The sequence below is a fragment of the Mesoplodon densirostris genome, chromosome 9 (assembly GCF_025265405.1).
Source record: "Mesoplodon densirostris isolate mMesDen1 chromosome 9, mMesDen1 primary haplotype, whole genome shotgun sequence".
NCBI classification, from domain to species: domain Eukaryota; kingdom Metazoa; phylum Chordata; class Mammalia; order Artiodactyla; family Ziphiidae; genus Mesoplodon; species Mesoplodon densirostris.
The window spans coordinates 94,548,349-94,562,912 of record NC_082669.1 but is presented as its reverse complement, the minus strand read 5'-3'; the positions used below and the strand labels follow the sequence as shown (position 1 = coordinate 94,562,912).

The 14,564-nt window shown below is 39.1% G+C and overlaps 1 protein-coding gene across 1 annotated transcript in view; it reads right to left on the bottom strand.

Moving 5' to 3' along the window:
• Window positions 1–14,564, bottom strand: part of EXOC4 (exocyst complex component 4) — an 828,650-nt gene that overhangs the window by 595,213 nt on the left and 218,873 nt on the right. Inside the window, exons 8-9 of the mRNA XM_060108317.1 lie at window positions 6,159–6,304; window positions 370–458 (exon numbers count right to left, since the gene is read on the bottom strand). Coding sequence (XP_059964300.1) covers window positions 370–458; window positions 6,159–6,304 — 235 coding nt within the window. The remainder of the gene's footprint in view (window positions 1–369; window positions 459–6,158; window positions 6,305–14,564) is intronic.

Below are 14,564 nucleotides of genomic sequence, written 5' to 3'. Positions count from 1 at the left end.
CCCTGCCATATTCCAGAAAGTACTGAAAACAATAATTAAAATAACAGTGGCAGCCACAGAAGACTGGCATTCCCTTAGACTGTGACTGGAATCACGTCTGCCACCTCTAAGCAAAAAGGAACTGCCTTCATTTCTTTTTACATTGAGTTCCCACTTGAATGGTAGCAGGTCTATAAATCCTGAGGCCACAGTAATAGTTTTAGCTGCTTGGCAGCTGATGCTGGGAAATGATAGAAGAAACAGATTACCAGGTCTTTCCATCTTTGCTATCTTGAAAGAATCCTGTGAATGCAGACCTCAAATTCACATGCTATAAACACTTCAGATCTTCCTCCAGAAATCTAATTTTTCTGGAGGTCGATTACCCACCTTGAAGCTCTCCACTCCGACTGTACAGCTCCCTTCTCTGTTCTCGCAAATAGGCACTCATACTGATGGCATGGGAGGATGATTCGAACCTGCAACGAAACGCAGCGTAAACAGACGATTAGGTAGTAACCAAACAGGTGGTGTCCAGCTCTGTATATTCCGACAGTATTCTACTCCAGCCCATGTGATGCTCCCTAGTGTTCCACGACCAAGACGTTCTGGCTGTTCCAGGCCAGGGCAGGCTGCCATGGACCTTGATTTGTGAATGATATTCCTGCCTAAACACTCCTCCATGACGGTATTTGGACACTCTGCTCCTTCTCTATTTCAACTGATACACTCGATCTTGCAACTTTCTTTTCCCTCCAGATCCCTTGCCAGGATCCCTACACACACAGCAACAGCCGTATCCTCTAATGGCATTCTGATTTCGCTCCTAGGCAGCTCAAAAGACCTCAGTGTCTGCCAGCTGCCACCACAGAAATACGGGCTCCTCAGAGCTGACCCCTGGCCTTTCTAACTCCCCCAGTGAGAGGACTAGCACAATGGGTTGTGAGAAATGATGTTAAATAACTATACCAGAGAAACAAGGCATCTGTGGTCTCTCCTTAAAGGTCCTCAAAAACAATATACTTTCTAAACGGCTGCCAGGATTCTTACCGGCCACCTGTAATTCTTAGAAGGATTTCTCCTGTCAGCCTGTTATCCTGACAGAAAATCTCAGGTTTGAAATGTAATTGCTTACCACATCAAAGGATTTACGGTTTGCTACAGTCATAATTTTGCCTGTTTTTTTTTGGTTGTTGCTGTATTTTACCACATAAAATGCTTTCAAAAATACCAAGCTACAAAATGTTGTTCACACCTCCCCAGGGACTGCTTCAGAGGTTAGAAACATGGGGGATGGGTTCATGATACAGAACATGGCTTTAAAAGCTAAAACAATGACTCCAAAATAGAAAAAAACAACAACAACAAATCACAGTCTTAAAAGTAACTTGCAGGTAAGGAAGAACAACAAGAACCGAAGAAAACAGGTAAAATTACGACTGTATCATCAAACTGTAAATCCTTTGATGTGCTAAGAAATTCCATTTCAAACCTGAGATTTTCAAAGTCAGGATAACAGACTGACAGGAGAAATCCTTCTAAGAATTACAGCCACTAAGGGGTAAACAGCAACACAGTGAAAGAGCAACAGTGATAACGGGATAGATTTCTGGCCACAAGGAAGGAGCACCACCGTTTTCTTAATTATGCCTTCTTTATCGGTTCTTTGACAAGGAAGATGAATACCAAGATGAATGTCAGTCTGAGGGAAACAGCTGAGTTACTTGATCCTTTCTCTGCACCCTGCCAAGAACTAAGAGGGCACAAACAGCCAGAAGAAAGGCAAAGTGTGCAGTACTTCAAAAGTGTCACCTGCCAGTCAAGTGCTGACGAGAAGCCACTGACCTCCAAAAAGCACGCTGACAGCTATTGATCAGAAACAGCAAGAGAAAAAATAAACTCTTGAGCAAAGAACAGAGAGGCACACCATATACAATAAGAAAGAGCTTAAACACACTTAATTAACCTTGGCTAGGGACAATTAAAGAGAGTAATAAGGTTCTTCACAGATGTGACAGAAACAGATGACAGCTTGCCAAAATCTGAATCCTTTATGACCTGAGGCATTTTCACTACTCAGGAATCCTTTCTGCGTTTGCAACAAGTCACAGATGGATAGAATTTTACAGCAAAAGAGGCATGAGGGATTAGCCAGTCTCACCTCCCCACTTTACAGCCAAAGGCACCGAGGCCACTGAGACAAGAGAACTGCCCTGACTCATATGGCTCATTAATGGTGGAACCAAGCCTAGAAATGGGCAAATTTCTAAGAGTGGCCTAATTCTGTGCAGGTGATGAGTTTTTATTACTATGTAATAATAACAAATGTGGAACAATTACTTAAGTTCACTTATTCATTTCCAGTAACTTATGTTTTCCAACACCCCAATTTCAGGATTGGCTAAATGTCTGAAAATGTTTATGTGGTCTCAGGTTGCAAGTTAGGGGTGAGGGCTGACGGCATGAAATCTAAACACCCCGAAACCTGCTTTCTGCAATAGGCATAGACTGAGAACGGTCAGTTGAGCTTGAAGAGGGCTGGGTAGGACCGGAACGGGTGGAGGGAGGAAGGGAGGGGAGAGGGGAAAGAAAAGGCCTAACCGTAGGCCTTAGGCAGTATCTGAGGCAGTCTTAGTTGCCGCCATCAAACACCTTTCCTCCCACTATCTGTCTTGTTCGCTGGCACAGGCCCGATTCTATCTGGGCGTCTGCGTCCTTGCTCCCTCTCACTAGGCAGGGTGCTCAGGAGAGGGGGCTCCCTCTCCAGCTGCAGACCTATCACTGGAGATGAACTCTGACTGGTTTAAGACTATCACCATGGTCTACTTCCCCTTGCCAGTGACTGGTTTAGGAATGGGCCTCAGACCCAGGTCCTATTAGTTTTCTTGAGAAAAACTTGCAGAGGGGCTTTGTGACTGGCAAAAAATATTAATAGATGGATAATTAATCATTAATAAAAACAGATTTGTAATGATATAGTCATTTTGGAACACAGTATGGCAGTGTCTTACACAGTTAAATATAGTCCTACCGTATGATCTAGTAATCATGCTCCCGGGTATTTATCCAAATGAGTCAAATACTGACACTGACACAAAAACCTGCACATGAATGTTTATCGCTGCTTTATTCATAACTGCCAGAAGCTGGAAGCAATCAAGATGTCTTTCAATAGCTGAATGGAAAAACAAGTGTGGTACATCCACACAACTAGTATTACTTAGCGATACAAAGGATTCCACAAAAAGCCACAGAAAGACATGGATGAACCTTAAATGCATACTGCTAAGTGAAAGAAACCAGTCTGAAAAAGCTACGTACTGTATGATTCCAACTTTAAGACATTCTGGAAAGGGCAAACTATAGAGATAGTAAAAAAGATCAGTCATTTCAAGGGGGTAAGGAAAAGAAGGAGGAATGAATAAGTGGAAAACTGGATGTTTGGGGCAGTGAAACTAGTAAGATACTATAATGGTGGATATATGACATTGTGCATTTCTCCAAACCCACAGAACTATACAAAGAGTGAACCCTAATGTAAACAATGGGCTTTAACTAATAATGGTGTATCAATATTGGTTCATCAATTGTAAATAATATGCCACACTAATAATAAGAGGAGAAACTATGGTGTTAATAAGAGGAGAAACTATGGTGTAAAGGGACATAAGTGAAATCTCTGTACTGTCAGCTTAATTTTTCTGTAAACCTAAAATGGATAAAAATAAAGCCTACTAATTAAAAAAAAAAGGGATTTGCAGGATGAATCACACACTATTTCCTGGGAACCACCATTTTTATTGGAGTGGGACTGAATGCAGAGAAATGGAAAGGGCTGAGTCCTTGATGATACTGTACCGGTGAATTAAAGAATCCTCTCTATTTATTCTTATGTATGAGATAATAACTTTCTATAGGTTAATCTATTCATTTGGGGTTCCATGCTACTTGCAGACTAAAGCCTTTTAACATACTGCATCCAAGCTCTGAATAAAACTGTTTAAAAAAAAAAAAAGAGAACGCATCCAATAAACAGAATGGATTTCACTGCAGTGTGGGCACAGTAAATCTCCTCTCCTCTAGACCACAAGATAAATGAACTGTTGAAACTTTCCTTAATGATTAAGAACTCTATGAATCCTTGACAGAAAACAAATCTCAAAAGTACCAAGATTTAAATCCTATTTCTACCACTTGCTAGCCGTGTGAATTTGCATAATTTCCTTAACCTCTTGTGCCTTGTTTTTTTTTTTTTTTTTTTTTTTGGCGGTATGCGGGCCTCTCACTGTTGTGGCCTCCCCCGTTGCGGAGCACAGGCTCCGGACGTGCAGGCTCCGGACGCGCAGGCTCAGCGGCCATGGCTCATGGGCCCAGCTGCTCCGCGGCATATGGGATCCTCCCAGACCGGGGCACGAACCCGTATCCCCTGCATCGGCAGGCGGACTCTCAACCACTTGCGCCACCAGGGAGGCCCATGCCTTGATTTTTTAAAAAAGAATTTTTAAAAACAAATTTTATTTTGAAATCATTAAGTTTATAGAAAAGATGCAAAATAGTACAGGGAGTTCCTGTATACCTTTCACCCAAATCTCTCCCTAATGTTAATGTCTTACATAATCGTGGTACATTTTGTTGCATCTAAGTAATTAACACTGGTATGACACAAAACAAGAGACTTTATTTGGATTTCACAAAATTTTCCACTAATATCCTTTTTCTGTTCCAGGATACCACATTGCATTTAGATCACGCGTAATTCTGATAAATAGATTGGGGTTTCCAATGAGCTTTTTCTGTGCCATGTATGTGATCCAATAATCCCCTCTGACGAGTGCTGAGGAGAGAAAGTCATTGACCATGAGAATCAACAATACCCAATACTGCATAGGTAGTGTTTGGTAGCCTTTGATTCCCGAGGCACTGTTAACTCAGTAGACTTTGTAGTTGGCTTTGCTCCCAGGAGGGTAGTGTGACGTTTCCTGAGAAGCTTAAGAGCTGATCCTGATTGAGAGTCCCTTCCTAACCTCCACTAATACCATGTGCTCATCTCACACATTTTACTACATGGAACTACCACCAATTATTTACTTGTCTGTCTTCTTTTCTGAATTATGTTTCTGTGCATGTGCCTCAATTTTTTTTAATGTGTAATAGAGGATGAAAAATAGAACCTATACCCATTAGATTATTAGAATGAATAAATACATGAGACAATCCATGAAAATGGCTTTATGCCTTGGCTAGCACTTAGTAAGGACTCAGTAGGCATTACCACTACCCTGCTGCCCAAATTTGGTATAATCTGAATCAAATTATGTTTGATTGAGATTCTTCTGAGAAACTCATTTACCACAGTGCCTGGTACATAGTAAGCACTCAAGCAATGGTAGCTGTTATCGTTATTATTATTAATGTTAATAATAATATTAACTGTTAGCTGTTACCAAGTGACATATACTTAGGATATGTGGCCAGGTGAGTGTAGCTAATCGTAATTTGAAAAAAACAAGTTCCGGGCTTCCCTGGTGGCACAGTGGTTGGGGGGGTCCGCCTGCCGATGTGGGGGATGCAGGTTCGTGCCCTGGTCCAGGAGGATCCCGCGTGCTGCGGAGCGGCTGGGCCCATGAGCCACGGCCGCTGAGCCTGCGCGTCCAGAGCCTGTGCTCCGCAGCGGGAGAGGCCGCAGCAGTGAGAGGCCCACGTACGGCAAAAAAAAAAAAAAAAAAAAAAAAAAAAGAATTTCCACATTGTTCTTTTACTAAATCAAGTAAAACCCAATACTACTTAGCTAGAGAGATTTGCATGACTTTATTAACAAAGGTTCTTTCTTGGCACTTGGGGCTTTCCAAAGGCTGAAATCTTTCATTTCCTTTCATTTCATATAAAATTCCCCAGAAACAAGGGGAGAATTTCATTTCTCTTCATTTTATATGACTCCCCAGAAACAAATTCCAGAATTATTTATTAAAAGTTCTAGATAGTCCAGTAACCATATTCCAAAATAGTCACCTCCCTTACAGAAAACGGAAGTATAGAAAGTTGAATATATAGTCACTTCCTATCAATTATTTCAAATCAACTTTAAATGGGTGAAGTAATGGCTGTCAATAAAGTGGAAAACCGTTCTACTGGGATCTAACACATCTTGACACCTATCTTACCAGCAGGGAGATACTTACTTGAAAAGAGAATTTTTGGGCCTTTGAGGTTTCTTCTTCGCAAAAAAGGCTGCACACTCGCGCCCAGTGCTGGCATAACTTAGTTGAGCTGAGGGTTCAGAGGCTGCACGAGTATTTTTCATATCCAAGTACTCAGTCAACAGCATCTGTACAAGCAGACAAACAGCTTAACACACATATTTATGATGTGCTATTAAGAAAAAGCAATTTTAAAACCATGAAGACCTAATTCTAAAACCTCCTTGACATTCAGAAGGATATTAACCTAGCTATTCATATTTCTAGTTGTAGACCTAAGGGAAGATTCATTATAGCCAGAAAGTCAGCAATTTGCTACCTACTCCTAAAACTGGGAACAGTGTATAGTGAGCATTTATACATGGGGGTAAAGGGAACATTTTTATTGAGGGTCTACTATGTGTCAGGCACTGGGCTGGGTGAGTTAATCAACATACTCCTTTAGTCATAATTTAATCCTTATTATTCCAAATTGCAACAGCAGCAGCAGCGATGCCGTAACATTTACTGAGGGCTTACTATACTGCAGGCAAGGGGCTAATCCATTTAGATATTTTACCTCATTGAAAGCACAAAACTTTATCAGGAAAATCCGTTCTCAGATTATAGACAAGGAACTGGACCAGCACTCTAACAAACCGGCCAACCAGGTTAGCGTAGCCCACAGCAGACTAAGTGGTCCCGACCTGCAAATTATTTCTAGGGCCCACTACTCATCTTCAGAGTTTCAAAGCAACAAAAGCAACAGCTTTTTTGATCACTACTGCCAGCAGGTCCTGTTTATAAAAATCAATCCACTTTAGAGCCTCAGGGGTTTGGGGGCCTGGGCTAGAATCAGTTGTACTATTTCTAAGACAAGTGTAAAAAGTTCCCACTGTTGTGAAAGAAAATAGCAGATCTGGAACAGAAATCACCATGGTTCCTAAGATGATCTAACCCAGGACTAAAGTGTATCAACTCAACTCATTTCTATAATCACTTGCCACATTTAAAATTTTAAGATAACCAAGTGGTATACAGTACACGTAGACAAACAATTCTACCCATGACTGAAGTGAAAGCTTTTCAGAATCAGGGTCCCATATAACTATTATTCTTGCATATATGTATATAATCATTCATTCATTCAATAGAGATGTGAGGGCCATATCAAGCATTATCATCAAAACATTTATGAAGCACACCTGTGAATATATTGCTCCAAGTAAGTTTTAAAGCCAATTATGTCTATATTATAAGCACATACACATTACTGAATACTTATCAAATATCAGACATTTTAAAAACATGACCTTACTCAATCCTCAAATCTATGAAGTATTACTAATTGTAATTTAGAGATGAAGAAACTGAAAATTAGTGGTATTAAGAAACGAGCCTATATGCATGTGTGGAGGCAGGAGCTAATGGGAAATCCCTGTACTCTCCCCCTCAATTTTGCTTTGAACCTTAAAATGCTCTTTAAAAAAACTCCAAAGACAGAGGGAGGGGGGAGGGAGGGGGAGGGGAGGGGAGGGGGGAGAGAGGGGGAGGGGAGGGGGGAGGGAGGGACTAGCCTAAGGCCTTATAATTACACAATAACAGGCCAGGATTTCAACTCAGGTTAAGTTGACTCCACAGTCTGTTCTCTTCCCCATGACACTCCATTCTCACTAAAAGCATAAAAACTATCAATGAGAATGACTATGGGTGGCAGTAAATGGACTTTATTTCATTTTCTGTACAATAAAGAGTTCGCTGGGAAAGCATAAAACATGTTAAGAGATTCGTCAATGTTTTTTTATTTATTTACGAGGCCACTGGAGTATTACTCAGCAAGCTGAAGTAATATAATGACAAGTACTATCTCTGTTACTATATCACCGAAACTGCACAATAGTCAGGGAGAATACTGAATTGGGTCTCTACTTTAGTAACAATTCCAGTGATGGACTCAATTATTTTGTAGATTTGGCACTGATGCTAATAAAGTTTGCAGGAATCTGTGATCAAAAGAAGGCTAGTAAATCAGAAAAGAATTTCAAATTGTTGATATCTTTCAAATTTCAACACAGAAAGATGTCTACAAATGCCCTGGTTTCACTCAAATGGTGGTTATTACACCAATATGACAGAAGTATGTTTCTACCAAAGCTTGAAGACACACTCACTACACCAAGTAATTCTGTCAAAGTAATTATTGTCCTAAAATTCATTGACTGCCCTTTTACAATAAAATATTGACTGACCAGGACCTAACTAAGCAGCATCCTTATATCCAGGTATTTTACGATCACTGTTCCTTTTTCTCCACATCAATGAAATCCCCTTAATTATTAGCTCTCAGGATTCTTAGTCCATTTCTATTCACCAGCTTCTCCCTTTCCATCTACACAAATGTACTATTTCTACCCTCTCCACAAAAATCTTGCTTTGGTCCTCACGATCTATAATCTTATTTCCTTTTTATCTTTCGGTTCTAAACTTTAAAAAGCAGCCTCCACATATATTATTTCTCTTACCCATGATGTGGTTTTTACCCCTCATTTCTCTCCCAAGCTCCAGTCCCACATCTGTGACTGCATGCCTGACCTATTCACCTATTTCACAGATAAAATCAACCCTAAATTCTGAAACCTAGATCATCTTCCCATAACATCAGTAATTCCTTCTGCCAACTTTGTTTTTTAGTATTTTCTTAATCTCACTGATCTCCAGGTTTAAAGCTTCAGAACTGTCTTTAATACATTTCCTTATTCTTTGTATCCACAAAGGAGTTAGCATCCAAGTTCATTCATCACTCTCCCTCAACTCTATGAGTTTGCCCATTCTGGTCCATTCTGACAGCCACCACCTTAGTTCACCTCACGCAGTGTTCCTCATTTAGTTTTCTGCCTCCCATCTCTTACTCTTCTGATCCTCCTACATCCTCAACAGAGTGATATTCCTAAAACACAGCTGCTCCAAAAAAAGGGGTACAAATGAATTTATCTACAAAATAGTTACAGATGTAGAAAACAAACTTATGGTTACTAGGGGGTAAGGGGGGGAGGATAAATTGGAAGATTGGGATTGGCATATACACACTACTATATATAAAATAGATAGCTAATAAGGATAGATATAATAGATAACTAATAGGGACCTACTGTATAAGGGAACTCTACTCTATACTGTGTAATGGCCTATATGGGAAAAGAATCTAAAAAACAGTGGGTATCTTGATATGTATATGTATAACAGCTTCACGTCGCTGTACACCTAAAAGTAACACAACATTGTAAATCAACTACACTCCAGTAAAAATTAAAAACAAGAAATAAACAAAAGAAAAAACACAGTTGCTGCCACCATCACAAGGCTCCTCATCATCTACAACTATCTGACCTCAACACTCCAATCATATCTTATTCTCCCTAACATGAACCCAACACTCCAATCAAGATCACCTAGTTAACTCTCCCCTGAATATGCCAGGGCCCCCTCCTTTCTGGAAGGCCTACCCTAGATTACCCTCTCTCCTAACTCCTAACAGACACTTCCAAAAAAACAGTTCCAGGGCTTCCCTGGTGGCGCAGTGGTTGAGAGTCCGCCTGACGATGCAGGGGACATGGGTTTGTGCCCCGGTTCGGGAGGATCCCACGTGCCACGGAGTGGCTGGGCCTGTGAGCCATGGCCACTGAGCCTGTGCGTTCGGAGCCTGTGCTCTACAACGGGAGAGGCCACAGCAGTGAGAGGCCCGCGTACCGCAAAAAAAAAAAAAAAAAAAAAAGTCTTTAAAATTATTCATCCCAAACTGCCTAAAATTATTAGCTATTATTTAATGAAAAGACACCTCACCATTGATAAACATGAGGATTTTTTTATATTCCTTAAAACATTGTATTTCTTCATTTCCACCAGAGCCATGCAACATATCAGTGAATCAAAAAATATAGGGAACCACTGAATTTTAAAAAGCATGGGAGAAGAAGCCTTGATGTATATATCGTTATATGCAAATTAGAGACAGTCTCCAAAGTAGAAAGAGTCCAGAGTAGAAAAATCTACCCTGTGAGTAAAGTAAAAAAAGGGACGGCTGCAATTTTAACCACAGGCTTTGCAATGTTTGTTTCCTTCATTGTGTTTGCCTCTTTTCCCTAATAACATTCACCACCAGTTGAAAAATACTGCTTTAAAACAGGTAAAGTTTTATGTTGACACTCAAATTGGTAAAAGTGCATTTTTTAATATCTCAAAGAACAAATAAGCCCCTACTTCTAAGATGCCTGAAATGTGTTTGAATTACGCTAAATCATCTACTACGAAGTCTTGACACAAACACCAGATGCCTGAAATTAAAATATAACCATATCATTTCTTGGTGATTCTACATCATTGTGGATAATGTACTGCATCTTTCAAATTGTACATAAATATCCTAAGCACTCACGGATGAGTTCAAATTTCCATTTTTATGAAAAGAAATAAGCTAGACAGCTTGTCTTTTGCCTGGGGGAAATCACCCAAGATTGGAATTCTGGGGCAAAGGGCATTACATATAATACCAAATACATTCTGCCCACAGAAAATCTGTAGAAGATAATGCCGTATGTGTTCTTGCTGCCTCTAAATTCCTTGATATCTCATTCATTTCTTTCTCTTTTTAAGTACCAGGAATTGCTATTTCTTGTTCATCAAGAGTTCAAAAAATTAAAAGTCATAGTTTGTGTTTTAAGTTTAACTTAAAAGGTATTTGTAAAACTGAAGACAAGAAACATGAAAACACAGTTGAAAAGCACCTGAAAACTCTATATACACCAGTGATATCATGATTCACTGTATTTTTTGAGTATTGGTATGTTAGATGGTTCTGTGGCAGAAGCAAAGAAATATGATGCTTTAATAGAGCATACAAATTGGAGTGGTCAGGCATCTCTTCTGCTATAAGACTGATTAGCAGTTGCTAAGATGATAGTAATCCCATGATATATAAAGCAAAGCCAAGATTTTGAGATTTATAACATGCTCTGACATTGGTAATATCATTCTGAATTGACCCCTCATTTACCATTTAATCCTCTTTATTTAACATATTGCCTATGGCTGCTTGTGGTTATACACATAGAATTTTCTAAAAATACATGTGGGATTTACAGACTTAGAATTAACACATTTCCTGTCTTCAGCCTCTGCATTTATCCAAGTAGCTACTCACTGAAACACCCAGATCCTTCTAGATACTTAATGTGGTAGATCCTTTTAGTATCTTCCCAGCTTCCAAAATCTTCGCCTCATCTAAGGATGGTTCCCCAACCACACAATGGACTTGGGTAGCCAGGCCTGGGATCCCACCCTCTAGGTCACAGTCTACTTCACCAGGGAAACAGCCAACCCTCAATTAGCCAATCAGATTCTCTCTCCCAGGAATGTGTTAGTGGGATATGGTCTGTGCTCGTCAATGTAAGTGAGGAGATGTAAATACTTTGGGGCAACCACCTTTTTACCATGTGGATGAAAAATCAAAGACAGCCAATCTGCAGAGAGAGAATAAAGAATGAACCAGATGACCAGAGAGAAAGGGGAGACCCACAGGAGAGAGATTCAAGGGTTGCAACCTTAAGTTATCCATAGTGCAAAGGTCTCAAATCCAGTCGCTGATAAGGTCTTAGATTCTCTACCCTTGGGTTCTACAATATATCCTTATAGCCTTTAGTATTTTTTCCTTATGATAACTTGAATGAGTTTTTGTTTCTTCACTAAGCTATCTATGGATAAACAATTATATACTAATATGCATCCAGTGACATTTGTATCACAAATACTATTTTTGTAAAACACTGGTATCTTATAAAAACGGGAGTAGTGGTTTGCACAGATTTCAATCTCTGCAACTAGGAAACCAATTCTCCTGACTACTACCTTCAAATGTTTGATGATTTACAGCAAAGCCATACTGTGTATGTGTCCCCCTACCTGCACCCACCCCCCCACCATGAATCTGAGAACTAGACTGCTTCATGACAGGAGCAATTCTAAGGTGAAAAAAAAAACCCCTTGAGCTCCCAATATGAAGTAAGGCTCAACTTTCTTGTGCAATATCTTGACTGTGCCTACAATAAATATTGTAATTTTTAATAATTTGCTCTTTTAAAATACAGATGCCCAGGAGTTTTTCTCCCAGGAACAGCAAAGTAGCTTCCTTGGACTATCCCTCATACTGATGATAATTAGAACAGCTGAAAAAACATATTAAAAGAATAAGAATTTGAAGGCCTTGGAGAGGAGCCAAATTAGGCAGAAACTGGTGGCTATGACCCCTGAGAGAAGAAAGGAAGCACACTAGTTCCTCTGGATTCTTCCCAGAGAACCCCTTCCAGCACCTATGGAGCAAGAGTAGAACCAAGCAGAAACTAGTCTCACTGGATGGTGGAGGCAAGGCCTGGCAAAGGGAGACCAGGAGGCCCAGAATTTGAAAAGAGAAATCCAGAGGTGGAGGAGGAGAAAAAGCAGGGTAATATACCCCTCAAACTATCACCTTGATTCCAGAAAAAATTAAAGAATAACACTGAAACAAAGCAACAGTATTTTCTAAAACTAGGACCACCATTTAAAACTACTACAAACTATCAGATTTCCCCCGTAAGGTTGCTAATGGATGAAATATTAGTGACAAAGAAAAAACAAAAGAAGTTATCTTTTGAAAATAGCAGTCTCATTTCCCCAAGGACTAAAGTATTCTGCAGTAAGAAAACCAAAAGAAAAATAAACAGTCATTCTGCAAATGGAATGGCTGCCTGCTTCATTATACTCATTATCAATGGCTATTGTATCATTAAAACTACTATGTATGGTCTTGTGAATAGTTCCTTAGTGTTCAAAGTAAAACAGATGATAAAATTCCAAGACTACACAAGTATTTCCTGGTCCCCTGTCAAAGCCCTGACAAGCAGAGTCTCAAAGAGCTCACACTTACCTCCCCCCACACTCCCAACAGAAGAGCTTTTAACAAAGAAACCCCAGTTTTAGATAGCTTTCAAAAGAAACTTTTCATTTATTTTAAATTAAACATATTTACTTAATATGTAAAATATGCAAGGTATTATCCTGGATATAAAAACAAGACTAAAAAAAAAAATCCTTCCCTAATATTAAAACAAGTGAATTTTACTATATATAAATTAAAAACTTAAGTGAATTAAAAGCCAAATCAATCAATCCATCAATCCTTCCCTCAATGTGCTTATACAGAAAAACATGAATGACTACAATACATGGGAGAAAGTGGGAAGCATCAGGTCAAAGAAACTGTTGTGAGCATTTATAGAAGGACAAGATTGATCCCAAGTAGGACAATAAAAGAGTTTCAAGATCATAGGACATAAATAAAATCTTATAATGTGTAAAAGGCCAAAAAAATGGCAGAAAGAACAGAATAAATAAACAGTGCTGGGGAAATTCCGGGTGTCTTCAGTGAACTGCAAATAGTTCAGGTAACATAAAAATGAAGTCTGAGAGGTAAGCCTGGAAAGGTGGTAAATGCACCAACTTCTCAGGGCCTCTAACACCAGGCTCAGGTACTGAAGTCAAGTACAGAATGAGGAGTGCAGTAAAAACCTTTCAATAGGTAAATAAAATGTTGATAAACACACTCTAAGTAAATTAATCTGCTGGCATATACAATAATAGATTAGAAGGCAATGGGATTTGGGGAAAAATGAATGATTAAGGTAATAAAATAAAGGGAGGAGGACAAGAAAAAAAACTACCATGATAGTTGAAATTTAAAAAAAAAAGGATTTTAAACTACAGTAGTGGTAATGAGATTTTACAATTAGGGATACATTTGTGAGTTGATGCAGAGGAAAAAAATGAAAAAATTTAAGCAGGTATTCTACCAAGGAAAGAAGAGAAATTTTAAAATGCTAAAAGATTGCACATGTGAGGGACTAAAACACTGTGGTTCAAGAACAATGATCAGGAATGCAGGAAAAATGAGTTTGATAGGGACAATAAATTTAGTTTGGAATATAATCCCTTGTGAAGCATATGAATATTCATGCATACCCTCAAATATATAATTGTGAAAGGGGAAATAATGTTGATGAGATTTCCATGATTTATACACTAATTAACTTCCATTAGGACTGTTAAGTGTTTTTCTACAAGTTCTCTGAAGGATACTGTGAAGGACATATATCTTCGAATATTTATAATCTGATTTTATCCCATAATATTTTAAAAATAGCTTTGTTGAGGTACAATTTATATACCATAAAATTCACCTAATGTCGTGTATGGCTGAACAGCTTTTAAGTAAATGTATACAGTTGTGTAACCATCACTACAATCATTATAGAACACCTCTAACACTTCAGAAAGTTCCCTTATGATGTTACCTGCAGGTTTTTCACAGGGACTTTTATCAGA